Source organism: Blastomyces gilchristii (genome assembly GCF_000003855.2).
Source record: "Blastomyces gilchristii SLH14081 genomic scaffold supercont1.4, whole genome shotgun sequence".
Classification (NCBI taxonomy): Eukaryota; Fungi; Ascomycota; class Eurotiomycetes; order Onygenales; family Ajellomycetaceae; genus Blastomyces; species Blastomyces gilchristii.
In genome coordinates this window covers 4,162,109-4,187,947 of record NW_003101679.1, presented here as the reverse complement: position 1 = coordinate 4,187,947, position 25,839 = coordinate 4,162,109, and the positions used below count along the sequence as shown (strand labels likewise).

At 45.2% G+C, this 25,839-nt stretch overlaps 9 protein-coding genes across 11 annotated transcripts; 6 read left to right on the top strand and 3 right to left on the bottom strand.

Moving 5' to 3' along the window:
* Positions 1-547: 547 nt before the first annotated feature.
* BDBG_03073 (uncharacterized protein) lies at positions 548-2,985 on the top strand (the record flags this gene model as incomplete). Its single annotated transcript, XM_031721088.1, has 4 exons — positions 548-1,102; positions 1,240-2,172; positions 2,250-2,688; positions 2,786-2,985. The coding sequence occupies 4 exons, from the start codon at positions 548-550 to the stop codon at positions 2,983-2,985; spliced, it is 2,127 nt and encodes a 708-aa protein (XP_031577511.1).
* Positions 2,986-3,262: 277 nt separating this feature from the next.
* BDBG_03072 lies at positions 3,263-4,937 on the top strand. Of its 2 annotated transcripts, XM_031721087.1 has the most exons (2): positions 3,263-3,288; positions 3,769-4,937. In XM_031721087.1, the coding sequence occupies exon 2, from the start codon at positions 4,445-4,447 to the stop codon at positions 4,754-4,756; it is 312 nt and encodes a 103-aa protein (XP_031577510.1). In that variant the 5' UTR covers positions 3,263-3,288; positions 3,769-4,444; the 3' UTR covers positions 4,757-4,937. The 2 variants fall into 2 exon arrangements, with proteins under 2 accessions (XP_031577510.1, XP_031577509.1); XM_031721086.1 differs by lacking the exon at positions 3,263-3,288 and having other exon boundaries at positions 3,515-4,937.
* Positions 4,938-6,336: 1,399 nt separating this feature from the next.
* BDBG_16744 (uncharacterized protein) lies at positions 6,337-6,465 on the top strand (the record flags this gene model as incomplete). Its single annotated transcript, XM_031724631.1, has 1 exon — positions 6,337-6,465. The coding sequence occupies one exon, from the start codon at positions 6,337-6,339 to the stop codon at positions 6,463-6,465; it is 129 nt and encodes a 42-aa protein (XP_031577508.1).
* A 1,516-nt stretch (positions 6,466-7,981) lies between these two features.
* BDBG_03071 (uncharacterized protein) lies at positions 7,982-9,583 on the top strand. Its single transcript, XM_031721085.1, has 3 exons — positions 7,982-8,723; positions 8,779-8,901; positions 8,964-9,583. Exons 1-3 carry the CDS (start codon positions 8,122-8,124, stop codon positions 9,337-9,339), a joined length of 1,101 nt encoding a protein of 366 aa, XP_031577507.1. The 5' UTR covers positions 7,982-8,121; the 3' UTR covers positions 9,340-9,583.
* A 528-nt stretch (positions 9,584-10,111) lies between these two features.
* Positions 10,112-10,806, top strand: BDBG_03070 (uncharacterized protein; the record flags this gene model as incomplete). The annotated part of the gene is made up of 2 exons (XM_031721084.1): positions 10,112-10,252; positions 10,417-10,806. The coding sequence occupies 2 exons, from the start codon at positions 10,112-10,114 to the stop codon at positions 10,804-10,806; spliced, it is 531 nt and encodes a 176-aa protein (XP_031577506.1).
* Positions 10,807-11,800: 994 nt separating this feature from the next.
* On the bottom strand, positions 11,801-15,972 carry BDBG_03069 (acyl-CoA thioesterase II). Its single transcript, XM_002626846.2, has 4 exons — positions 14,648-15,972; positions 14,122-14,530; positions 13,533-14,041; positions 11,801-13,435 (listed from the first exon to the last, which is right to left on the bottom strand). The coding sequence occupies exons 1-4, from the start codon at positions 14,741-14,743 to the stop codon at positions 13,385-13,387; spliced, it is 1,065 nt and encodes a 354-aa protein (XP_002626892.1). The 5' UTR covers positions 14,744-15,972; the 3' UTR covers positions 11,801-13,384.
* BDBG_03068 (class II aldolase/adducin) lies at positions 15,755-17,973 on the top strand. Its single transcript, XM_031721083.1, has 2 exons — positions 15,755-16,512; positions 16,736-17,973. The coding sequence occupies exons 1-2, from the start codon at positions 16,209-16,211 to the stop codon at positions 17,341-17,343; spliced, it is 912 nt and encodes a 303-aa protein (XP_031577505.1). The 5' UTR covers positions 15,755-16,208; the 3' UTR covers positions 17,344-17,973.
* Positions 17,974-18,147: 174 nt separating this feature from the next.
* On the bottom strand, positions 18,148-19,207 carry BDBG_03067 (uncharacterized protein; the record flags this gene model as incomplete). Its single annotated transcript, XM_002626844.2, has 3 exons — positions 18,148-18,706; positions 18,848-19,015; positions 19,095-19,207. 3 exons carry the CDS (start codon positions 19,205-19,207, stop codon positions 18,148-18,150), a joined length of 840 nt encoding a protein of 279 aa, XP_002626890.1.
* A 4,898-nt stretch (positions 19,208-24,105) lies between these two features.
* BDBG_03066 lies at positions 24,106-25,047 on the bottom strand. 2 transcript variants are annotated; one of them, XM_031721081.1, is made up of 2 exons: positions 24,626-25,020; positions 24,106-24,547 (listed from the first exon to the last, which is right to left on the bottom strand). In XM_031721081.1, the coding sequence occupies exons 1-2, from the start codon at positions 24,823-24,825 to the stop codon at positions 24,373-24,375; spliced, it is 375 nt and encodes a 124-aa protein (XP_031577503.1). In that variant the 5' UTR covers positions 24,826-25,020; the 3' UTR covers positions 24,106-24,372. The 2 variants fall into 2 exon arrangements, with proteins under 2 accessions (XP_031577503.1, XP_031577504.1); XM_031721082.1 differs by having other exon boundaries at positions 24,283-25,047.
* Positions 25,048-25,839: the final 792 nt, after the last annotated feature.

Sequence of the window (25,839 nt, the reverse complement as noted above, 5' to 3'; positions counted from 1 at the left end):
AGACCTGGATGAGAATACCCGCAGTTCGCACAAGATTTGTCCTCCCAAGCGATCAGTCTCGCATGCTCATCCAATGATCCGATAACAACGGTATTTCTAAAGGTAATAAGGCAGAGACCACCATCAGGAGGCCGTACACAGGAAGACTTCCTTCCCGCGAAGGTTAACTTTCATTTAACGCTTTACTTCTTCTTTATTTACTTTTTTAAATTTTTGCTGAGCTGCCCGCCCGCGCACTGCTGCCCAGGCCCGTTCCGAATTCGACTGTAATTTACCAAACTCAATAATACCATATTATACCTCAATACGACCTCGTTTTCTGGGGTGCTGCTCGTGATTCGTACTGTACTTACGCCATCATACACAGATACCACCCAATACCCAATACAATACCCAGCCTCGTTGAACTTCCTCAGCCCTTTCTCTGGTTGCGAGTTCCCCTTCGCCCTTTTCCCCCGCTCCTCCGCTGGACCACCTCACTTCGTTTGTCCCATAATCCCCACGAGTGCCTGTCTGTCATTTCCAGCCCTTGAGTTTTGTGGATGTGATGAGCTCCCGATTCAAATCTTTTGGTTTTGGATCAAAGCGCAAAACTGCCACCCCGCCAAATCCAGCACCTGCCAACGGCGCAACTCCCTCCCCTCCAACGGGTGCCAACTCTTCGTCCGCCAGCCTTCCGATGAACAATCCCAATCAACTAGGGCGGCCACCGAGCTACACCTATAATGCTGGTGGTGCTGGGCGGCCTACAAGCCCCATGCCCCCAGGGCAACAATTGGCACATCCTCCTCCGCCCATCAACACTGGTGTTCCTTATCCCCAAGCTGCCCCCCCAATGGCTGGTCCGCCTCAACCACCAGGTTACGGAGGTTATCCTCCTCATGCCCCTCATGGCATGCAGCAACAGCCAATATCTACATATGGACGCGCACATACCGGCGGCGAACTTGACGCAACGGGTCGAAGCAAAGCCCAGCTTATTGTAGGAATAGATTTTGGGACCACGTTTTCGGGTGTCGCGTTCGCATTTGTTACCAATACAGAAGCGCGAGAAGACATAATCACGGAATGGCCTGGCGCTGGAGCCCACGCAAAGCAAAAGGTATGTCTGGCTACACCGCTCGTTGTTCGCCCGGCTGCTATAATCCTGATCAGCTTTGCTACCCCAAGCTAGTATAATTTCGTGACGTTGAGGCGACTGACATAACTTTTCCTCTGTGCTTTTGGAAATTTTGGTAGATTCCAACTGTCCTTTACTACGACCAGTATCAGAAAGTTGTTGGATGGGGACCTGATATTGCTGATGCTCTTGCTCCAACTGGTTACCCGAAGCAAGGTGTTCAGAAGGTGGAATGGTTCAAATTACAGTTGATGCTCTCTGGAAACACATATATTGATCCAATTAATCTACCCCCCCTCCCCCCTGGAAAGTCAGAAATCGATGTTGCCGCGGATTACCTCATGAAGTTACGCGGTGCAATGCGAAATCAATTGCAGAAGACTTTGGGTGAAGTGTTTAATCGGGAGGAACGGAATATTCGATACTTCTTAACCGTTCCCGCTATATGGAATGATGCTGGCAAGGCTGCTACCCGTGCCGCCGCTATCGCGGCTGGATTTTTGCGGGACGAGAATGACAATCGTCTAACTTTGATCACCGAGCCCGAAGCAGCTGCCATGTTTTGCGCCAAAGCTGGTTTACTCAGTCTCAAAATCCATGATGCAATTTTGATCGTTGACTGTGGCGGTGGAACAGTCGATTTGATCGCATATGAAGTAGAAGAAGAAACTCCCTTCACAGTGGCTGAGTGCACTGCAGGCTCCGGAGATTCCTGCGGGTCAACTGCTCTTAATCGCAACTTTAGCAATATCCTTCGGGCAAAAATTAGAAAAATGAAGCTTCCAGACGGTTCAAGAACTGCAGGAAGAGTTTATGCCAAATGTATTATGGACTTCGAGAACCGAATCAAGGCCGACTTCCGAAATAACGGTCAGAAATGGGCGGTGGATGTTGGCATTGAAGCCGACTTCCCCGAGGCCGGTATTGAGGAAGGATATATGACTTTCACGAATGAAGAAATCCTTCAATGTTTCGAGCCCGTCGTGAACAGGATTCTCGAGCTTGTGCGTAATCAGATTATCGCTATTCAGGCGCAAAACAGGACGCTCCAGGTAAGCTAATACAGATCTCTCTCCCCTTGGTTTATCCCCTACCGGTATTGTTTCAAGCCCGGCTAATTTATTCATAGAACGTTCTTGTCGTTGGCGGTTTTGGTGCCTCTGAATATCTATTCCAACAGATCAAACTCCATGTCCCTCCTCAGTTCCAGTCCAAGGTGGTTCGCCCAATGGATTCCGTTTCTGCAATTGTCAAGGGTGCTGTCACGGCTGGAATTACTGAGCGCGTGGTCACCTCTCGTGTTGCTCGTCGTCATTATTTGATGGCGACGCTACAGCCGTTCAAGGAAGGCCACCATCCAGAGCAGTACCGTGTCCCTAGTCTCGACGGTAAAGATCGGTGCAAATATACTCGACAAATTTTCGTCCAAAAAGGGGAGCGCGTCAAAATTGGAGAACCTGTCAAAGTTAGCTTCTTCCGGCAAGTGGCTCCTGGCGCGACATTGATGTATGAGGATATTCTGTACGCTTGCGATGAAGACGTTTGTCCAGAATACACAAAGGATCCGCGTACGTATCTCTATTTATATCACTCCCGTTGTTTGCATGCTGAAACGCAACGGCATTTTGAGACCTTCATAAATACTAAAATTAAACTCTCCAACAGGAATCAAGGAGGTTGTTACACTTACGTCAGACCTTTCTAGAAAGAATCTCGAGAAAGATTTTGAGCGGATGGACACCCCACAAGGAACGTTCTATCGCGTCTACTTCGATATTTACCTCACACTGGATGGAAGCGAATTCAACGCCGAACTCGTCTGCCAAGGTGAGGTCATGGGACGTTGTTCAGCAAGGTTCAGATAGATGACTCCATTACTACTGCTGCTCCTTGCAGCCTGATTCCATTGAAATACGCCCGCCGACAAAGGGAGAGAGTCCAGTCCGTAAACAGCAAAAACGAACACCTAACGACATGACGATGAATTTTCCTTGAATACCCCAACTCTCGACCTCTGGACGGCACCCAGCCTGCCACTTACCTCCCCCTACTCTCTCACCATTACAATAACAAACATTTAAAACGACACAGATATGGATTTTATCATATTTGAACCTCAGATCTTTTTTTATTATCATGGTTTGACACTTACCAGCGGTTTTACATGTGTAAGCCCTCCCCAAATTTTGATGAATTACTCGGCCTCGAAAAACAATTTACTCACTTTTTATCTGCAAAATTTCTCCGCATGTGCCATTTCTTTTGCCTTTGATATTCTATATTTTCGTATTACTCCCCCCTTTGGAGGTAGCAAACTTGCATGTTCACCATTATACCTCTTTTTTTTGCTTGTTATTTGGTATATTCCCTTCTGTGTGTGGTATTTCGTTCTAACCCCTTCTTTTTTTTTTTTTTTTTTCTCAACCGACGAGCCAGTAATTTTGTTTAAACAGAGAGAACTTTTTCTGTCAAATTTCAGCGCTATCAGTGCTAGCAGGTTTTCAATTTTCTCTGATGACAGTTCCTCCAGCTATGCTTCTGTTTTTTTTTTTTTTTTTTTTTTTTTTTTTTTTTTTTTTTTTTTTTTTCTTCTTCTTTTGGCTTGTCGTTACTTGTTCTATCTGACATGCTTGTTATATACTTTCCAGGGTAATAAATAGACACGATTCAATTCTAACACTTCTTCCACCCTTTCTCCCCTTCTTGCTTTGTAAAGGAGAGATCGCCATCGTCACAGAGCCACCTGTGCAAGTGGGACTCACTCATTCTCAAAGCCAACGCGGAAGGTTGCCCTTTTGTTCCACCTCCAAGGTCTCGTTGACACAATGTCGCTCCTTAATGTTCGTCTTGAACATCGTCTCTTTAGGCACGCGTCGTTTGAAGTGAATGTGTGGATGCTTTCACGCCGAGATGAGATGTGTATATCGTCCGTTGCAGATACACACTAATATAATATCCCCATAATCCCCTGGGCACCTTCGAGTGATGGTCTTTTCTATACCCTGATATTTCCGCTCCAGCAGTGTTATACTGTAAAATGGTATGACTTTTCTGGCGAGGCTAAATTCCTAGATTAGGCAAATACGTTATCAACATATCAACGCTCATCGACCGTGCTTTTATCTCGTAGTAGTACGGCTTGGAATGTACGAATCATCTGGGCATGCAGTGCCACCGATAAAAAGTCAGCTTCATGTTGTTCTATACCCCCTTCTTTATCATCAAATGGGGTTTAGTTTTGTTAGAAAATTGTTGCGGGGAGGGGGGATTACATGAGCTAGTTAGCTTTTCCTTCTACAATGCGCATCGTTCCCACCGGGAACAATGCTGATACCATCACCTGTCTACACAGGCGAGGATGATCTCAGAGCCTTGTGGGCAACCGTGAACAAGCCTTGGAAACAGATCAGGTGGCTCGCCACGAAAAGATCTGGTAAACATTTTGGTGTCGCCTCTCTACAGGTTGAATGTCATGTTATCCTGGAGCAATTTCGCACTGCTTGGAGTAGATCGAGTTTTATGGTCCAAAACCTAGATTTGGCTCTACGGAATCGAGACGTGTTTTCATTTGCCTTTATGAAAATAGAGAGCACAGGACGGGGCGGGACAAGGTTGCCGTTGAGGCAAGCAAGCTGAAGTAAGCTATGGATTTGGAGATATTCCTAGTTGACAAATAATTTAAATGTGGAGGGGGTCTTGACTTGTTTCCTTATGGATATATATATTATGCGGTGGATCCATCCACATTGCACCAGGTAAAGGACATACATGTAGAATAGTGACCTCAAATATGATAAGAATACTATACATGTCTCCCTAGGTTTTAAAATTGTTTTGAAGATTATATATAGATATAAAAAGCGGAAATTAAGCACAACATGATAAATCGTTCAATATTCATTCGAATGTGCGACTATAAACGCAATTATCTTATCTATTGATCTATGTATGTACCTTATTACCCACAGAGCAATGCTTGAATAATCTTTCTATGAGAGAGGTTCGGTAAGAGCGGCAGCGGCGGTATTACTGGGTAGCGAATATTGAACTTAGTTTGAAACCGCAATTCATAGTCTCTTCTAGGTTATCATTGACTCTATTATTTCATGGGAAATACAATTTGTATATCAAAGGATAGTCTAAGAAAATGTGGTAGAAGAAGTGTGTTTGGGGGGACAAAATTTTCAAAGGACTACGAAAGGGGCTGCTGGTTAACATGGGATGTATACATTCTCGCCTTGTGTCTAAAAAGAGTGTTGCAAGGATTGGGTGCATTTGATAATCGTCTGCAGACGTACATGTACATGTATTCCACAATTGCTTACAACCTCACGGTTAATACTTCGGACTGATTTAAATGAAGTCAGAATGGAGAAAATAAATGTTAACAGGGGGTAAGAAAATGAAGGGAAGGATGTCAAAGGAAACCTGACAAATTTGTGACATCGCACTCTTCTGGGAATACACAGCCCAGGTTCGGGTTCTGCAGGATTCTTATGATATTGATAGCTCCCAAGGAAATTCTCTGGGCCTCAGAGAGGAGAGATAATGATAATACGGGAGGTGAGGGGATATGAGAAAGGGAACACGGAAAATGAACTCCTCTTTCATTCCCGTAGGCCAAGTGGGGCTTGTCCGGTTGAAACTCCTCAAAGCTAACACGACTCAATCAGAACAGAGTTGAAAGCTCATCGAGAGATTATGGCTGAAGTTCTCAAGTCATTACTCCAGGCTCCGTGGTTGGCTGGCAGAAATATCCACTTTCTCGCGTTTCTCTCCCCACTTACGCGCAGACTGGAATTGGTCGAGACAGAGAGAGAAAAAAGAAATATACCTGGAAGTCGATGGACGCGCGCCACCGTTATTATGATTTGATACTCGCCAATCCCGATAAGAGAGACAAGCAACGCAAGTCAAACGACGGCTGTCATTTTCAAAAGCCGCGCAAGATTCAGGTACCTCGAGTTCAAGCAAGGTCCGTCAATATTGCTCTGTGAATCCTAACGATAGCCTAAAATCATTCAAGGCTCTAAGTCACTCTCCATACAATTGTAAGCAGCATTCGCGTTGAGAGCATATAATGTGATCAGATTGAAATTTATTTCCTTTGGAGTCCGATGTGGTGGGGTACTAACCCTTGAATATTAGTTCTTGGACGATTATCAGAATGTCAGCTCAAAGTATTTGCATACATAAATTTGATTGTCACAAACGGAATGGCGGTCTATGCTATTTTCTTCTTTTTTCATGAATTTATTCAACAAGCGGTAAACGTTCTTTCTCTGGAGCCGGGATGGCTCGGATCGATTGGCAGGAAAGTCATCCAGGAGACAAAGAAAAGTTAATTAAATCACTGGTTCTTCAAACGTGGTCTTCATGTAACGATTCCGATTCCAAGGTTGTTGGAAATTTGCGAGCGAGCGCACGGCACAGAAATTCGGCGTTTCCAGGTTCTAGCTGTTTCTGGTCAATGAGTAACTTATATGTTTCCAACCTTCTAGCCCCGAAGACCAAAGGATGAAAATCATTTATCCCATTACCCGCACGGAGTGACGAAAATGCTATCAGGCACAATCACGAAAGAGTTGAGAAAGCGGGCTCGAACAGGGCAGTATCCAGCCTTCATGTGAGCCGAGTGATACCGATGAGCTTTGCTTCATCAGCCTCCCTTTTTGTTCAGTTCGACGCTGCTTGCGTAAGTAGGCGCCTTGTGCTTCCTTTCTTTTTCTGTGCCTGCAGAGTCCGATCTAGTGATGGTCGCAGGAAAAGAACTTTTGGGTTAAAGTTGACGTATTCAGGGTCTGGATTCGAGGTTGTTGTGGGGGCATTGTTCCGAGCGCCGCCATTGAAAACGTGCCTGGGCGCTCGGCGATACTTTTTGTTCTGGCGATCGTGGAAGGCATTATTGGCGAGGAACCGCTGGAGTAGGGTGGAAACTTTTTAAAGTTTTTGATTCTGCACTAATTAGCGCGCTACAAATGAGAGCCTACTACGCAGTATGTACAGTACAAGGAGGCCAGTAGCCTGCCCCAGCTTGGGGCCTAGATAGCCATCGGCCTAATGTTTCTGATCTGTAATAATTGGATGCTTAACTAGCGAAATGCAATAGCAGCTGAGGGAAACGAACGAACCATAATGATAAGTGGGTATTTTTGGATAACCGACCTTAAAAAAATGCAAATGACTCCGCCGGTATCCAATTTTTTCACTGATACCCATTAATAATTGGGGATCATGAAGAAGGGCCAAGTGGCGGCAACCGCGCCTTCCAGTGAAAGACGATGCGGGGAAGATAAAAATACAGAGAATGAGGAATGGCGTAAAAAAGAGCTCATATGAGAAAAACGGGACCGGCACGATGGTAACGGTGCGGATCAATCCTCGTAGTTTGTCATCGGCATTTGATTTGTTTTTTTTTGCGACATTCATTCCTCCTAAAAAAGTCTGTAGCACTTTTTTGTGTGATAGGTTGTTCTATCACACGCACATCTCATTGCCATGAACGTCATTATTTTTCAGCGCAGAGAAGCCAAACTAATGTGATAAACAAGACAATATTAAACTTTAAGCAGGATCTCTGGCGCTGCGTAGGGTCCACAAAAGTAATGCAGGGCCTTTTAGCGTACGGACTCTTGCGGATTGAGTGCTGTCATTCGATTTCAAACTGAGATGTCGGAATTATGCATATCAAGCTTGGAAAGAATTGAAAGAATTGGTCCCGCAGTGGCCGCCGAAAATCCATAGTAATCCTATTAGTAGAGAGTATTTTAATATTCGGGTTGTCTGGGACGTCGGCAATATCCCCTAGATTTTAGGGAAGCAAACCTAGAAGGAAAAAAGCAAAAACGGAGCAGGAGGAGTCTAGTACTCCAAGTTTCCAGTTATTTTCATACGTGAATGATCAATCCACTGAGAATATTATCTCAGTAATTCGCATAAAAATAGAGATCTTAACACTCATAACACAGCCTAGCAAGGCTTGTCGACTTACCCCTGAGCCCATGATTTTGAGTAATCGCGCATCCATCAAGCTGTGTCCAATTCTGTGGGAGATTGATATCAACGCATGGCAGGTCAATATGGAAATCATTTGGCAGCTCCTTCTCCTTCCCCTTCTTATCCTCCTCGGTGATATTATCCGGCAGCTCCTGAAATCCAAAGAGGGAACGAGAAAAGAAAGCTTAGATTTGGAAAACCTGACTCCCTATCCTGTCGAACAAATCAAGGGTAGGGCCACGTATCGCACCAACATGGGCCTCAAGCGCCTTGATCAACACAACTGGTTGACTATCGACAAGAACTATATCGAGCAGCACAAGTTGCGTGATGTCCTTTTTCGGACTCAAAGAAGCAAAGTGTTCCAATGTCTCCCCGAAGCCCGGCATGCGTGTGAGGAATTGCTGAATGAAGTCGCGACATATCTATGCGGTCGTTATCCGGCAATATTTGCACTAGAAAATGATGCAGTAAGGATCACAAAAACCGGCGAGGTGTTCTGCCTCCGGGATCCTACCAATGGCTTAGAGCCGCTCGAGGTTGCAGCTCGACTTGCGATGGAAGACTTCAGCATTGTTTTGGAGAATGACAGCGGACAGAGCTACCTGTAAGTCCAATTAGCTTATACTCAGCGTATGGGCCATCTGCTGACAGCAAGCAAGCGCCGCAACTGCCAGCCTATTCCCAGTTGGATGGTGTGCCAAGGAGCGAATAGGATATACCATTGCTCAAATGCATGGGCCTGTCCCTCTATGGCATAAGGAAATTGAATTTTCTGTCAATAAGTTTGTCATGCCCGTCCCTAGATCGTCCAGAGAAGAGTACAGTTCAACTAATTTCGCTGAAGATTCTTATCACGGCTAGCAGTTGACTCGCCTATGGAGCGGTCAAGCTACTTTATTCAGGTAACTAAACCCGGTGAATCATTGAGTTCGATCCTTTTCCAGCCCGTTGGGCTAGGCCACAAAGATGTCACACCGCGCGCAAAGGATATTCTTATTCGTCGCGAAAGACAGACGTTTCGAAGATTATCCAAGTCCAGGGCCATAGTGTTTGGAGTCAAAACTAGTCTAACGCGCCTTCAGGAGCTGCCGTTAGAAGAATTGAAAAACCTTGTGACGGAAATAAAAAGTTGGCCAGATGCTATAGGGAAATATAAGGGGAGGGATCATTGGGGGTCTGCTGTGATTGAGTGGATGGAAACAAGGGAGGGAGCAAAATAGCTGTAGCCAAAAGAAATAAAAGCTACAACGGGGTTTCAGCATGATGCAAAGAGTTTATATCTGCATTATCATCACATGTTCCAGTGTTAGAAAGCCCAGTGAAGCATTTTTGATTCTTGTGATATGATTAACAACTATTCTGTCTGGAGAGATGAGGTTGGATTTGCCTGGAAAGACGTGTCACGTGCCCCAGAACCTATAGAATGAGAGGGGAAAAAAGAAGAATTACTATAAGAAATGAAAAAACAATATAAATAAACAATGTTTACAGATAAAATTATAGAATATTTGTAAAAATGAAACGCTGTAAGGACTCAGAAAAGGAAGAAGGAATAGCCAGGCTAAGTAATTTAATTCTTAGCTCGTCTTCTGGTTTGCCCACGAGCCGTCGCGTTTTTGACAAGGACTTTGCTGTCAGTCCCAATAAGTTACCCACAAAGGAAGAACTTGAGTCCACAGAATACTACTTCTGCAGCAATTTCTCCATGGCATTTCTTCGTTCAAAAGTTGTTTCTTTTATAAATTCAAGACGTTGTCCTCGCCGCCAGTCTTCCACTAGTCTCTCTGTCATGGACGAGTTGCCAACGATGTGGACAACGCTATCATCTGCTTCCAACAGTAATCCTATACATACGGTCAAAACCCCTGGAATCCGGACGATCCATTCGCCTCCGTACCATGGTAGTGACCTGGACAAGCGGTTGCGTGAAGAGCAAGACAAGGTGCTATAAGGAAATTGGATCGTCACTTTGGCTAGGTCACGTCAAAGACGATGCTCCCTGAGGATTTGTGTTGTATCGATCGGACTTCTTACGCAAACGAGGAAGCATCGCAGCGAATGATCAGCGAGATTCAGACTATGGTGAAGCCAGTCCCCGAGAACCTGAAACCACGACGGCCTCTCAAAGACCGCGTACTCGCCCGTCATAATCTACTTCTGATGGATGATCAGTCTCAATTCGATGGGGCAACACCTCATGAAATTCGCGACCACTGGGTCTCCTAGGTTGTTGGCGAGCTCCCAAAGAGAGTCCATACAGCAAAACTGGAAAAAAAATTAACCTCGCTGTTATACAGCGGAATGAAGGCCATGATGAATTAAATTCATGTGCTGAAACCCTCTGCTTCTTTAGTGGTCTCTTTGGTGCTCGATATAATTTTTGCCTTTTTGTCGATGATATCTGTCTCGAGTCATTGAATCATATGGGCTTGCCTGTTGTGAAGATTCTTAGAAGAGACTTTGGCCATTTGGAGCCAGAGAAGAGATGGTACACTATATATCCAGGATTTGAGGATGGTCGTACGGCAGAGCACTATCAGGATGTGGGATGGATGTACATGGATGTGCTGTCCTATCCTGAGTTTTACGCTTACTTTTCAAAGGAACACACTTATTGGTATGATCAATACTCAAGACCACCCGATATGGTCTTTGGATTTGAGACGCCGGGATTCTGGAGCAAGTGAGCAGTTCTCTCTTTGCATTGCTGGAGATCAGGAGTGTCATAGTTGCGAATCTTGACTTGAAATCAAATATACCTCCTTCTAGTGCTAAATAATACTTGTGCTATTAAGCTGCTGATAAAATCTGCTTTTGAGGAATTCATTTTAAAGAGAATTGATTTCATAAATATTATTAATAAGAAGAATTGAATAATATTGATCTTATAGTAAATCAATGAATTATGCCTATAATTCTTGATTCTTTACAGTTATTATTATACAAATATCTATTTCTAATAAGAAAACTAGAGTCTGAATTCTGTAATCTATTATTACTGTGTTTTTGAAGAAATTGACAGCTACATAGCAAGCAGGATGTGTCTCACAATCTAGTACGGACTGTATACTGCGTTCGGAGTAGAGTACTCAGGCGTGGAAAAATATGCCTTGCACACGCTAGTAATTTAAGCGGTAAAGAGGATACCATGCCTCCTGACTATTTAGTGCCTAATCTTTTAGGACCTAAGCCCCTAAATATTGGAAGTGCGGGCTGGAGCAATTTGAATCCGGTACCAGAATTTCAAGATAAATTCCTAGTAGGTGCAAGGACTTACACCTATGAGAGATGCTCATAGTCAGAAAGCCAAGTCTGACTAAATTTTATACAGTAATATACTAACTACATTAGGACTAATGTAATGGGTGTGTATCGTATCTATACTGCGTAATGAGTATGAAGTGGAATTAAGTTTTACGCTGAAAACCCCCCAAAAAAAGTGCCGTACTAATGCAAGTCTCCCCTGGTTTACACATTCAAAATGTTTTGGAGTACAGTGATAACCATGTGTGGGGTAGAATATCTTGAGGATGAGACATTCTGAGGATTGTAAGAAAGATGGAAAGCCGCGTTTTGATTAAACATTCCCCCCAGCTCATCTCCCTTCCATTTCTTTCTTTTGTGTGGTAGAGGATTGAGGTCCGTGAGGAAGTAAGGCACTGCAGACCATGTCACTGAGATCCGTAATATAGGATAGGTTACAGGCGGGACAATTTGTTTCGGGATATACATATCTCTCTGTGATATGTGCTCTAGGGCTCCCTGTGCGAGATACAAATGCTGATGAGGCAGCAATGGATGAGTGAGAACGCGCAAAGTCCATTCTTCTCCGGTCAATATTCACCAAAGTAGACGAAGGGAACAGAAAGAAAGAAGGGAAGAAAAAATCCTGTGTACGTTGTCACGGTTAAAGTACCTCCTTCAACCTGATTTAAATGATGTATGTACATACATACACACGTCCCGCAATACTAAGCGAGCGTTTCTAGGGAAGCTAGGATGAGATTTTCAGGATCCTGACACATTCGCCTACCACTGCAGAGAATAGCCGTTTTCGACAAATCATTATGTCTGAACTCACTCTTCAAAGTGCCACCGACATATGCAATTTCAATGCGTTTCCGTGCGTGTGAACTTGATGAACCAGCGAAAACTCAGCGTATTGCTTCTCATTCCCCACCCATTTTTACCTAGCTCCACCAGGGACTAGGAAATTGTATATACAAAGGGTACGCGCAATGAAAACAAAAAAAAAAAAAAAAGCGCACCATCTGCGTCGATATCAAGGATATGACGGAGAAGGCACTGCTGTGTAGGCGCAGTGCCCGAAAGCGCGGATTGTAGGGCATGCCGGATATCAATGTTTTCAGAACCTTAAGAGTGACATGCCAAGGGGGATGCTCCGGTTACAAGCACCGGATCACTTGATTCTGGGAAACAGATTGTAGCCTAAGCGAAATATAGAACGTATCCCGGTCGGTAGTCGTCAAAGCTGTGATGTTGATGTTGATACTGACACGGCTTCTACAGCGGGAATGGCTTGTGCTTGCTGATTTTGGCCTAGATTCAGTATACCTTCCACATCATGCTCTTCCGCGAGGCATCCGAGAGCATGCAGGACTTCTGGCTGCAAGTTTCCAGGTTACCCCGGCCACGGTGGTATATTTGCACGTTATCCTGGGGGTATGAAGACAACGTTTGGCTTGCGGGACACCTCGAACGTGAGCTGGGGTAGACATGAGAAACTTGCAAGCCCGAAGCTTGCTCCTCTCGCAAGCTCACTTACCTAGTATGCCAGGCGCAGTGAAGATGGCCCTGTTTTAAGTCGCCGTAATAAGCAACGTTGTGGTAGATAATGTATGTGAGAGGTTGCAGTGTAAACATATACTTCGATGGATAGACAGGAATGGGAAAATAATAATAGAAAATTAATCAACACCCAAAATATTTGATAGACGATGCAATTTTCTGCGGGTATTAGTCGCCCAGAAGAAAAGAAAACCGAGAAGAAGAATATTAAAAAACGCGCGGAATAGGGCAGTTGATGCAAGGTCTGGTGATATCAAAAACCACACAAGAAATAACACGCAAGTGTAAAGTACGTCTATCCGGAAATGTCTATAAACTCAATATCAAGGAGAAAAAAAAAATAGAAAAAATGGCGTAAAGGAGAACGCACCAGAGGGGGGCGGCAAATATAAAACATAAGAGGAAAAGTAAAAAAGAGGAAGGAGAAAAGTCAGTTGGGAATAACCCTGCATGTTTTTACAGTTTAGTCGCCTTGCTGGGAGTTTCTTGCTTCAGCCGCACAACGCCCTAATAATTATTGACATGTTAGTATAGATAGAAATGCCTGGAAAGGTACTCATCTTTCCCGGCGCGGGGGTGAAGAAAAGAGTTCGAAAGTTCTCACCTCCTGCACACACGTCGCCACCAGTGTCCCATCCTGTGCCCAGATCTTTTGCATCACCAGCCCTCTCTCATCCCCTGCCCACGGGCTCGTCATCTCCGTGAACAGCCACTCGTCCGCTCTAAATCCCCCACGACTGTGGAAGTAAATAGTATGATCTAAACTGACCATCATGCCCATCTTCCGCGGTGGCTCTCGAGAAGTAGCACCAGAATCTTCTTGTATATAGCCAGCGGAGAATTCAGCGGCTTCTTGCCGCGCAAGCTCCCTGGTGGATCTCTCTATTTCCTCGATGTCCAGATCAGAGGGATTTTTCAGCTTGGAGATAGCTGCTTTTAGAGCTTTAGGGGACTCGAAGCGAGGGATGTTTTGGACCCGCGCAACGGTGCCGATGAAATAGCTATCGGACATGTATGCGAGAGCGGAAAGGTGAGCTTTGCGCCCGCCAGTGATGGTACAGCGTGCACGGATGAACTGGTGGATGGCTTTTTGTTCTGCACGGGGAGAAGTCCCTGGAGGGAGTTAGTTTTGGCTCCAAATATAAAGTCTGGGAGATAAAAAAAGAAGCCCTTTTTTCTCTCTATAAACATACTATTAAGAATTCCCGCTCTTCTCGTCTCAAAAGGGCCTCTGTCGACAGTATTTCCATTCGCCGGCGGCAGCGCCACGTCCGGTTTCTGTGTACTATGCTCAACCTTTTTCACGCCGCCGCCTCCCTCACGGTCAAAACTTATCGTGGTTGTGAAAATGGGTTTGCCCCTTTGGCGTGCCTGTACGGTACGAGTTGCGAAAGATCGTCCTTCCCGAACACGTTCGACATGGTATACGACGGGGATTTCAGAGTCGCCGGCCAACACGAAGTAGCAATGCATGCTATGCGGAGAGAATTCAGGCCCAACGGTTAACTGGGCGGCAGCAAGGCACTGGGCAATAGCAGCACCGCCGTAAATTCCGCGCGCACCAGGGGGATGCCATAGTGGCCGGGTGTTTGTAAATACGTCCTGGACAAAAATTTAGTTAGCGCCTTTCGGTAGAGTAACTATGAGTGAAGTGGCATTCCATGCACTGGACATGGCCGGCTCATCTTTGCTCGAACGGGTTTATTCATTGATTCTTACCGGCCCAATGTCGGATACAGGGGTCAGCTCGAGGATATTCTCTATGTGAGACTTGGACGGGTCCTGCGGCGGAGGTTCAAAGAGTGTAACTTTCATGGCGGCGGTTGTATGGCGGGACGATGACCGGGAAGAGTGGGGGATACGGAGGTTAGAAGAAAGACGATTGCTTGAGGTAACATATACAAGCACAAAACGATCAATTTCCCACCAGCCTCAGAAATCCTAGAAACAAAACAAACGATTGTCGCAGGAGATAGATTTCAGTTATAAATTTATTGTTGGCGGTTTTGTCGCCTCCTGAGCTGAAATGCGATTCGGAAATGCCGAGGTCCAGCACACATGAACAGCCTAGGCAACGACGGCGTAGTTGGTTGAACAATGGAAAATGCGGAATAAAGCAGACGACAAAGAATATATACTCCATTGAGATCCGTATTTGTCTTGTTCACAGGCTGCGATAGTGGTCACAAATGGCATATGATGATTCTTGTCTTTGTCCCCTCGCATAGCTAAAATTCCGTACCAGATCCCCTCTCAGGAAAGATCTGCAACTCCATCGGCTACAACAGGAGAATACCTATAGTAATAAGGAATTCCCAAATATACTACCTCCCCAGGGAAACAACTTTTTTAGAATATCATTGTGCTGATGCGGGTACTCAAACGACCCTTGAGCAGGGCAGGGATCCAACAGCCATATCTTCGAGATCCAGAAGACGAAAAACAACCTTGGAAGCGACGTCACCGCTTATTCAAAACCAATAGAAATAAGTGATAAAATATATACATATACGGAGTATGTAGCAGATTCAATATTCCATTTACATCGGTTGGAATATTCAATCGCTTCCAAATTATATCACGTTTAAAGATAGAAATGGGTAAATATAACTAGCTTAGGAACCCCACAAAATCAACCCGGGGCGCCCAAAGTCCCAAGAATATCCAGGTACTCCGTACAGTAAGTAACTAGTTAGTTCATCCCGCCAAAAAACCCGAAAAAAAGAAAACAAAACAGAGGAGCCGAAACTTTATAGTTGCCGGCAAAATCGGTCTTTTCCAACAAGGTTTTCGGATATCCTCCAGAACAAAACCCCGGATTCCTGGCGTCGCCCGAAAGCCTGGAAGGAACATGAAATCAAAAGAACCCCATTGGTAAACTACCGGGGGAATCCTTGACACTAGCCGTTTCCCAGTAAAGAACTGGCAGTGTTGATTGGGTTCCGCGGTTATTGGGAAGACTGCGGCTAATAAACGTATTTCGGGTCTATTTCTCCACTTCCTTCTGTTCCCTTTTGCTTCTCTCTTCCCCTCCCTCAACCTCTCATTCTTAGTGGGGTGTGGGGATAAGCGAGATGGATGAGAATCAAATCTGTACGTATATATATATCGGCGGGTGGGGTCGGGGGGAAAGGGATGTAGTACATTTTATACTTGTTATGATAATTCTCGATAATTGCATCCATACATTACGTACATGCGTAGACGAAAAGCAAACCACTGCGCGTGAAACGCGAAGAAAAAAGAATCCAAGGAAAGAGAAAAGTAAAAAGAATAAACCATGGGCCCTTCCGTCGTCAGAGAAGATCTCACCAACCCGATTGTTCCCGCGAACAAAAACGCCAGCTCCCAGCAAGAGCAAAAGCCTGGAGCGGCCATTGAGCAGGTCCAGCTGCGCAATCGCACAGTGACCGGCCAGCAGCTAAACATCAGGCAATATCCCAAATTCAACAGCCTAGAGGAAGAGCGCCTTTACCGCAAGCAGCATCTGGCAGCGGCGTTTCGGGTTTTTGCTGATCGCGGCTTCGATGAAGGTGTGGCGGGCCACATCTCTGTCAGAGATCCGATTTTGACGGATCATTTTTGTACGTTTTCTCCACTCTTGCTTTGTCTTCGCCAATTTCCCCATTTCCCCTATTCCTTGGCGGCCGCATATAGGGAAAGGGAGGAAGCATAAATGTGAAGGGGTGCGAGGGTCTCATTATGGAAATGAGACTATGTATATCTCAAATCTACTGCCCTCTACTTGCCAAGACCCAAAATACACCCCCACCACAAAACAACATTAACCCCAAAGAACGCAAACAGGGCTAAACGCACTCTCCCAAAACTTCTCCCAAATATCCGTCTCAGACCTAATCCTAGTCAACGAAGACGGTGACGTCGTCATCGGCACCGAGCCCATAAACTCAGCTGCCTTCGCCATCCATTCCGAGATTCACAAGGCCCGTCCCAACGTTAACGCCGCCTGCCACGCTCACAGCGTCTACGGCAAAGCCTTCTCCGTCTTCGGCCGCGAACTCGACATGATGACCCAGGACGCGCTGCGCTTCTACAAATCCCACGCCGTCTACGGCGAATTCCGCGGCGTGGTGCTGGACCGCGAAGAGGGCATTAATATCGCCCGCGCGCTAGGGGATGGCAAGGCGGTGATTTTGCAGAATCATGGGCTGCTGACGGTTGGCGAGAGTGTGGATGAGGCGGCGTTTTGGTTTATTAGTCTGGACAAGACGTGTCATGCGCAGCTGTTGGCGGATGCGGCGGCAGCTGGGTCTGGGTATAAGAAGATTTTGATTGGCGAGGAAGAAGCGGAGGTAACGGCGGAGCAGGTTGGTGGCCCGGATAAGGGTTGGTTGGCTTTCCAGGGGTATTATGATGAGCAGCTTGCGAAGACAAACGGATCATTCTTGAAGTAGGGCAGTAGTATGTATGCCCAGGGATCTGTTGCTCTTGCTCTGATCATGATTGTTCCTTTTGTGCTGATTTTCCCCTTCCCATTCTCTGATGTTAGGGAAAGGGTATGGATGAGGATGAGCAGCATTTCATGATAATCGATCGGCAAATATATGATAGGGGGACGGGCCTCGTCCGTTATATATTTCCATCATATGTGAAGTAATCTGTTTAGTCAATGACGTTATATTGACGTTGTCGCATTGATTATTATCTCATGATTGTATCTTTCCTTCATAACATATGCTCACCCCGTTTTGCCGCTCGTGAAATAGAAAGATTTGGGCTAGCCAATCATCAAGACAACGAAAAGAAGTGAGGGGGATAGGATAATAGTAGTAGCGTAGGGTCTGAATAAGAAATCGTTCAGGAATCCGAACGACATGGAATCGCGTTAAAAGTTATACAAATTCAAAAAAAATAAAAAATAAAAAATAAAAAATAAAAAATAAACAATAAAATAAAATAAAATAAAGAGATAGAAACAAAAATCAAAGAATGGAAGAATAGAGAAAAGAGAGATATATAAAAAGTAACGTGAAATTGGAAACGTACGCCTACCGGGATATCGCTAAAACCGCTCTGCAAAACCGACTTCAAAAAAAAAAAAAAAGAAATGAAAGACATCATGGTACAGAAACTCGAAAAATGAAGGGCATCTACCCCTGAAAAACGGACGTAACTTTGAATGTTTTCCAAAGCCATCTGGTTTCTGTCGTGGATGATATATAGGTATGTTTATATCGATATATGGGATAGACAAATGGTTATAGATCGCCTAGTTCGACAATGGATCGTCTCATTTCTCTCGGTTCATGTCGATGGGGTCGCGTTCTTCCAGGTGTGCCTTTTCGAATACTCCCATTATGTGGTAATGATCGATTACTTATCCTGCCTGGGGCATAACCAGGTGGTGGAGAGGGTGGTAGAGGGCGTTCGTAGGGTGATCTTGGCGGTTTGACTGTTAATTCTTCGTCTCCATCTAAGCCCGGATCAGGGAGATCGATGCGGAAGGTGCTCTGAGTGACCTCAGGACTGGGTGCCCGGTCTGCATCTTGCTGTAAATAAAGTCGCAGAAGCTGTCTTCGTTGCAGTTCTGCGTCATCGACAGAAACCTCCCCGTTCCGTCCCCGCCGGAAGGCGTAACGTCGCGGTACGAAAACAACATTATGAGAGTTGTAAATAGCCGCAGCTCCAAATGCAGCAGTAGAAACGGTGGAAATGGTTATGACTGCGATAGAGAGGGCGGTGAGGGGTGTTAGCCGCCTTACTAAAATATTCAAGGCTACGTTAAAGACGCCTATAAGGCTCGATCCGAAGCACGGTCTGTGGGGGAGTGGGTTTTGCACGTCAGTATGTAATGTACAGTACATGTACAGGACCATGGCTTGCGACGAAAGTTTCCGGGTTTTGAGCCGGACTCTCATGATGGTAGGTAACGGGAGAGTGGGATTATAATTGGCATACATGAAAATGAAGTCGACCAAATAATGCTTCTTCCTCCATCGCAAACAGAAACCAACGCACACCAGGTAGCCAACGCCGACGAGGGCTGTGCCGGTAGCGGCCAAAGCAAACTGGCCGCCGCGCATATCGTCCGCATTGTTATCGATCGCAAGAGGGAAAACAACAAATCTAGAGAAGAGGATCAAGATATTAATCAGCTCAGTCGTTTGAATATTCATGGACAAATATGTCATTAATTTCAACATACCCAGCGAGAAGAAGCCAAGCTGAGATGCTTGCTAATAACTTCCAGTACCAACGTAGGTCCTCCTCGAGGATTCCCAAGGACAGTCCTAGCTCCGAATAACGAGGGGAGCCCATTGCGGCAAAGGGTCACTGCATCGAGGAGGGGGAGAAAACGAGCACGGCAATAGAGAGGAAAAGAAGAAATGATATAAAGTCAGGAAAAGGAGAGATGATAAGCTGCCAAAAGTGGTTGGATGATATGTTGATCTGGTTGCTGACACTGAGCTCTAGGCTGACAGGTACGAGTCAGATGTATGCCAGCGCAAACCAGAACACCAAAACGATCTCGCTGGGCAGATGCGACTGTTACTTTAGCACCTGATTACTTATTTGAACAACTGGTGCGGACGAGAAGTAGGGAGAAAATTGCGAAGAAAGAGTTTTGTGGTTGGAACTGGAGATACGAAACAGCAAACACAGGAAAAATGCGGCGAGGGTCAAGAAATCAGAGCGCACAACGAGGCTCTGGGCAAAGCAAATACCCGGTCAGGCAATCAGTTCAATCGGGACTCCAACAAGACAGAAAAACTGGTTGGTTGGTGGCGGAGTGGAATCGTTTCCCGACCGTAGCGCAATTGGTCTGTTTGTTTGAGACTGTTGAACGAGGCGGGGCCAGGAGGGGCTGGAAAACGAGGGCTGGGGGGGGTCAATTAGGCTGGAAAAGGAGGGTTAAAAGGGAACAAGAGATAGTCCCTTTGTATCCAAGAATGAAAGCGAGCGTTGGTTCCGATGAAAGGTGGAGATCTTTAGAGCAGAGGAAGGGAGTTGGGGAGAGGGTTACATAGTAGTACTCCGTACATAGGTTAACTACCCAAACGAAGAGAAAGAAAGGAAAAGCAACGACAACCAGCACAAACAAACAAAGAGATTAAACGATCCTCCGCCTGTATAACCACGGATCTGGACAGTTTTCCCGATTATTATCTAGGTCCCGCTTCCAGCGATGGGGTAAATCTGGGGCTGGAGGACCAGAGCTTTGTCTCCTGTTCCCTATCCTTTTCTCCCCTTTTGCCCTTATGCTCAATGAGAAGAATTCATGGGTGAAAAGAATCACAAATTCCTGCAGACAAGCAGAGAGCGATAAGGTAATAATACATAGTAATATGCCACAAATCTTCAGCTTGCCCTCCAATCCAACTCCGAGTCCGGCATATTGCCCTAATCTGGCACGCTGTTCCTCCAGTCTTCTCTCCCTTCCCCAATCAGATCCCAGCTTAACCAAACGCCCCCCCCAACACTTCTAGGCCTAATTGGGGGCTGGATCTAGGCGATTCTTTAACTAAATTTAACTAAGTTTAGGCCAAATCTTACCCACACGCGCCGATCCATTAGCCAAATTTTCGGGGCTCTTCAGCAGGAAGTGGGGCCTTGGCAGTTTGTAACAGAATATTGTTTTTCATTGCTTGGCTGAATTCCTCTGCATTGTTTTGTAGTAGAGTCTCCTCTGCCTCTGATTGAGAAATGTGAAGAGGCATAAATCAAACCATGAGAAACCAACAACTATGTGATTATGTTTTGATTTCTGCTTGTTTCTCGGTCTCTGCTCAGGTTTTGCAGTCTCCCCTGTAACCGTTGCTCTCGTTGCAACGACTTGGCTTGCGCTCGTAAACACTGTGGCACAGTTCCCTGGCATGATAACAGTTAGTCGAACGCAAGCAAGACTCAAGAGGCCTGCGAAGGCACTGGGTTCGACAACCAGCCCCTCGAAAAGCCCTGCCCTGCCATAGCCCCAACAACTGTCGTCCTTGTCTCAGTTCTGCGCGTAGAGTCCCGTGGTTGTTAGGGCTGTGTCGATCTTCGTCTTCCACTGGTGATCGTAGAAAAAATCATCCAACGCCATTTATCTACATTCCCAAGGAATTGACGCATTGTCATCGACAAACTTTAACCCCGCTAATTGACCTTTTTTTTTTTTTTTTTTTTTTTTTTTTTTTTTTTTCCTATCTGTTTCCTAATTGTTGTCTGCTTTGTGGGCGACAACTTATTAATGTCCCAACCCAACGTCTTCGGCTGAAAGTGTTCGAAGTTGAGACATTTGGAGATTTCTAAAGATCTAAATATGCAACTCACTGCCACGAGCCCCAGCCAACCTGCAGGGCGGCTGTGCGTTAACACTAATGGCGTACATCTAACTATCATCTTATGGGAAATGCGGTGCCTCAGAACTTGACCGTTAACTAGGGCTAAGGCTAATGTCAGCAAGACGAAGTCTCCGACACGAATGGCCGAGACTCGAAGAATGGTAACCAAAAGCTGAGCGAGCAAAGAAAGAGTTTCAGACGGATGGATGCCTGCACTTTTCCTTAAATTTCCTGCCAATCCTTCGGGTTTGATATTTAAACAGTTGCCTGACCGGTTTACCTTTCCAGCCTTGTAAAAATCAACAATATTGTCACAAACTGTGAAATTTCGTCATTTGATGCTCAGAGACACTATATACAGCTCACATTCTCCCTCGCATTTCTCGGGCAGTGAAAAAGACAATGAAAACCCAAAAAAACAATGACTATCCCTATTCGGCGTTATAGCTTCCTCACACCTTGTCTGGGTTTCAAGGAACAGCCCTTGTTGCTTAACTATTGTTTGCGCTTTGCGACAAGAGCAGATGCACAGAATGAAACATCAAAGAAGCGAAAAAGAGAAGGGAACAAACACCTTTCCGGACGAGTTCAATGACCTTCGAAGCTTCGTGCTTATAGCTTCCTGTGCTTCATGAATCTAATCCTTGTTGGTCGAATTGCTCCACCCGGACAAAGGAAACAACAATAATTAACAATAATGGATCATCAACGACTGCTGGTTATAAATGGCTGGCTGGATGGATGAATATATATTTACAGACCAGACCCCAAGATGAGATGCCCGTTCTTCCCAAATCGTCAAAGTCAATAAATAATATTGATGGTCATTCTGATGCGTTCCCGTTTCCTTTGTTTGGACGCATTCCGGGGAAAAGGTCCGAACAAAAGTCATCCATGGATCCCTGAAAGCTTCATCCTACAGGTGGCTAGATGCGGTGAGGAAAAAGTTGTCCATGCAGAAAGGCCAGGGACCTACCCAGGGACATGTAATAATGTACTCCGTACGCATCCGCATCATTTATTGTTTTTCCCCTGCAGGTTGCACCAAAAGTAATAATGAAAAGGAACCTTGGAAGAAAACTCTTGTCCACTAGTTTCCAATTATATATACAAGGTTTACCGTTCGCATATACCGTCGAGGTTCATTGTACGCTATAACTTTCCCATGAGCAACGTGGTAAATAATTACCTAGGGAGGGCGAGAACACTCCCCGTTCCGGAAATCACGCAACGCTTGCTCCGATTGCAAAATTTACGTGTTAAGGCATAGGGCACACAGGAGCAAGCCCGATTGACAACAACAATAATGATAATGGCAAGGCGACCAACTCCTCTCTTTGCTCCGGATCAGGATTCGAGAGTTGATATGATATGGGAAGGAATCAAGGCTGGTAGAAACGTCCACTTCCCCCCTGCCAAGACTACCATGCGATCCCACCACGCACGACCACGCACGACCATGCCTCCAGACCCTCAACTCGATATCCTCCTCTTGTTGGCTGGCTACATTTTGAAGTCCCTTAGAAAATTTAATTTTTGAAATCTGGAACGCCTTTTCACTCCTTTTGCTTTCCTCCCCTTTCCCTTCCAAATACTTGGCTTTACTTCCGTCTAACCTGCTTAGGTTTTTTAGATATTAAATGTTAACAGACACCTAGTCTTATCTAAGTTACTCCGAATTTCAGCAACCCAGTTTTTCCCTTCTTCACAACCTTGCCGCTGACAGGGGTGGGCATGGAAAAGATTTTATATCCTAGCTGAGTAATAAAAAAGTAAGCAGAATTTGACCAAGTTAAACAGAAAACTTGAAAATGAAACAAACGAGTTGTTAAATTTCTTCAATATAGGATCTGAAATACAGCCATACGCAAGCTTTGAATAATTAAAAGAAAAGACAGTCTTTTTCAGAATGGGACTGAGAAGAAAACTGATGCATGAGAGAAGTACTGATTACTCTGTCAACGCAATCAAGACCCGCGGGCTAGAAGTAATAAAACTAGTTGAATATCACTCAATTACTCATCTCTGGACCTGTTCTTCAGCCCGTCATCCTTGTCTATCACATAAGTCCATCACAAACATAAAATCAGAACCCAGGATTGAGCTTGAGAAGGATAAAATAGCGTTCAAAGCTAGGTCAGGGCAATGATGGCGACACTTCAGGGCTCAGCCCTAGGTATTCATCTTCTAGCCGTTGGTTCGCCAGTCCGGTTCCCCTTTCATTATTTCATATCTAACTATTAAGCGTCGCCCTTAATACAAAGATATAGAGTCAAAACACCTCTACCTCCCAAATGTCGGATATCAAGAAATCACCGTTTTCGCGAGCATCAGCTTCGCCAATCGGTCGGTGTTGTCGGTGCACCCCCTACAGGCCTCAAACCATGCATAAATCAAACATAAGTTACTCAAGCTTTCTAGGCATTTCGTTTCTCAAACTTCAAGCGTCCGAGATCCGAAATCCGAAATCAAAAATCGAAATATCTTACAATTTGAAGAAGGGGGGAAAATATAGAAAGAAAAGAAAAGAAAAGAAAAGAAAAGCAATGCAAAGGAAAAAACATGAATGATATCATATCCACATGAATACGCATGCGTGTATTATTCATATCTGGACCACTGGCCACGCCGCTAGAAAATACATTGCCATGCGTGGCTGTATTATTAGACTACTCCGTACGTTCGTATGCAATGCTACCGTCTCGTTTTACTGGCAGATGGAAGAGGTTTTGTGATCGCGGATTGAATATGAGAGGCTCATGCCAGTTGAATAACTACCTTCACGAACAGCACCAAATCCCCCCCAGCTTGCGTGATTTCAAGGGGAAGAATAACTAACTATACTTGCAGCAAATCTGGCTAGGGTTTTGAACTGGCCAGACCTTTAATCCCTGGCTCTTCCCCTCCTTTTACGGGATGCGCTGTTGGAGAAACCTGACTGGGGCTTATGTGGGAGCTAGAAGAGGGGTAAAAGGGGGCGTCCACTGAAATTGACGGCCTAGGAGGGGATTTGTGAATATGTTGGTTAACAGATTATGGATGCACAGTATCTGTTTCTCCGGATGGGATGATCCTTGTCTCTTGCGGGTGATCGTTTGATACACATTGCTGAAACCCCGCCCTCGAGTTTTCTCCATAGCAAATACTTATTCTTGCGCATCACAGTGTCGTCGCGATGTGCCATGCCCTCTGCAATGTAATTAAGACCACTGTTAATGTATGTATGTACATGTATGTACTCCGTAGAAAGAGGTTGTTTCGGTCTCGAAGTAAGCCCTCTGAGGAGCTACCCCTTTTCCTGCGTTGGTTCTCGGTCCCGGGCAAAAGTATGGAACTGCGATTCCATTAGTGAACACTCGACAACCACTTCACAAGCAGCACTGGCGGGAGGGCGGGAGGCGGGGCAGTCAACAGGTATTGCAACAGCGTGCCATTCTTATTCGCTAGGATCCGGGTCCAGATCTTTTCGTTTTTGCGCAACCGCGCTTCCTTGAGTTGGCGTCCTTCGGCACATCTGGTCTGGTGCAAGACACGATAGCTGAGACGAAAAAGCGGCTGGTGGTTGCAGAACGTAGTATTTTTCGTATTATCATATGACGTTCGTACGTTCATAGTTCTTTGTCCATCTTCCCGATCATCTCGGGATGGGAAGTAGCAAGTTAATTACTTCAAAACTCTATCATTGCGAAGGGGCGTTGATCGATCCCCTCCTCCACTCTCGCCGAACCGATGGCGTTCAATATCGTAGTTCCCAGTATTAGAGCCAATGACGGTCAACCATCGGTTCGGAAACTGGCATGAATCATGAATGGTAAGCGATTTACACATCCCAAAAGTTTGCATGGTTCAAGAATCACGAGGCCTACAGCTCAGACCCCCGAGCTCTTGAAGGGAAGCAAATCCCGTTTGTATTGTAGTGAGTGCTCTTTCGATGTTCCCCGTTCGATATTCAGACCTAGTCATCGTAATTGTATAGGATATCAATTCTGTCTCCCGGCTGTTATTGACCGACTCTGTCCCGTGTGACAGGCCTGCTTGCATCTATAGGATCTGGGATGAGAAGCCCCGCACCATTAACATTTTGACTTAAGTGCCAACCCAGCTAGCAGGCCAGCTTCCTGAATGCTTGTCAGATGGTAAGCTACTGTGGTGCCGTTCGATTTGATTCCCTTCCAAAAAGGGAATGAGAGATATCATGGGAGTGCAGCAGCTAGAATCGAAGAGTAAACAGACCGAGAAACTTTGGTCAACCTACAGAGGTAGTTAGCAACTTGATACATTTTTCTCATATATACGTCGTGGGAATTGTTTGAAGGTCAGGTCAGTTGGACATTCAGATACTGAAGCCCTAAACCACACCACTGATGGCATACTATAATTCAAGCCCCTATTTGATTGCATTGCTGCTTTGGGATGGGAATCAATAATCTTGGGAAGACTTCATATGCTCACTTATTAAAATTTTTTACATTTCACTCACTAGTGGACACAATTGACATCTTTTTGTTTTATTACTATCTAATGTGTATATTCTATTTTTGAAAACCTGTTCTCCTTGTCCTCCTAGTAAGGGAGAAACGAACGGAAGAGAGAATTTTGGAAACCCCGAGATTGTAGTTTCCTCGC

Excerpts from the sequence above, each read along its gene's own strand:
- BDBG_03072 (XM_031721087.1), top strand. The coding sequence starts at position 4,445 with ATGCTGATACCATCACCTGTCTACACAGGCGAGGATGATCTCAGAGCC.
- BDBG_03071 (XM_031721085.1), top strand. The coding sequence starts at position 8,122 with ATGATTTTGAGTAATCGCGCATCCATCAAGCTGTGTCCAATTCTGTGG. Across the intron at positions 8,724-8,778 it reads GACAGCGGACAGAGCTACCT|CGCCGCAACTGCCAGCCTAT; the intron begins GTAAGTCCAATT and ends ACAGCAAGCAAG. Across the intron at positions 8,902-8,963 it reads ATTGAATTTTCTGTCAATAA|ATTCTTATCACGGCTAGCAG; the intron begins GTTTGTCATGCC and ends ATTTCGCTGAAG.
- BDBG_03069 (XM_002626846.2), bottom strand. The coding sequence starts at position 14,743 with ATGAAAGTTACACTCTTTGAACCTCCGCCGCAGGACCCGTCCAAGTCT. Across the intron at positions 14,531-14,647 it reads CTGTATCCGACATTGGGCCG|GACGTATTTACAAACACCCG; the intron begins GTAAGAATCAAT and ends ATTTTTGTCCAG. Across the intron at positions 14,042-14,121 it reads AAGAGCGGGAATTCTTAATA|GGACTTCTCCCCGTGCAGAA; the intron begins GTATGTTTATAG and ends AACTCCCTCCAG.
- BDBG_03068 (XM_031721083.1), top strand. The coding sequence starts at position 16,209 with ATGGGCCCTTCCGTCGTCAGAGAAGATCTCACCAACCCGATTGTTCCC. Across the intron at positions 16,513-16,735 it reads GATTTTGACGGATCATTTTT|GGCTAAACGCACTCTCCCAA; the intron begins GTACGTTTTCTC and ends GAACGCAAACAG.
- BDBG_03066 (XM_031721081.1), bottom strand. The coding sequence starts at position 24,825 with ATGAACGTACGAACGTCATATGATAATACGAAAAATACTACGTTCTGC. Across the intron at positions 24,548-24,625 it reads GGCACGCTGTTGCAATACCT|TTCCATACTTTTGCCCGGGA; the intron begins GTTGACTGCCCC and ends ATGGAATCGCAG.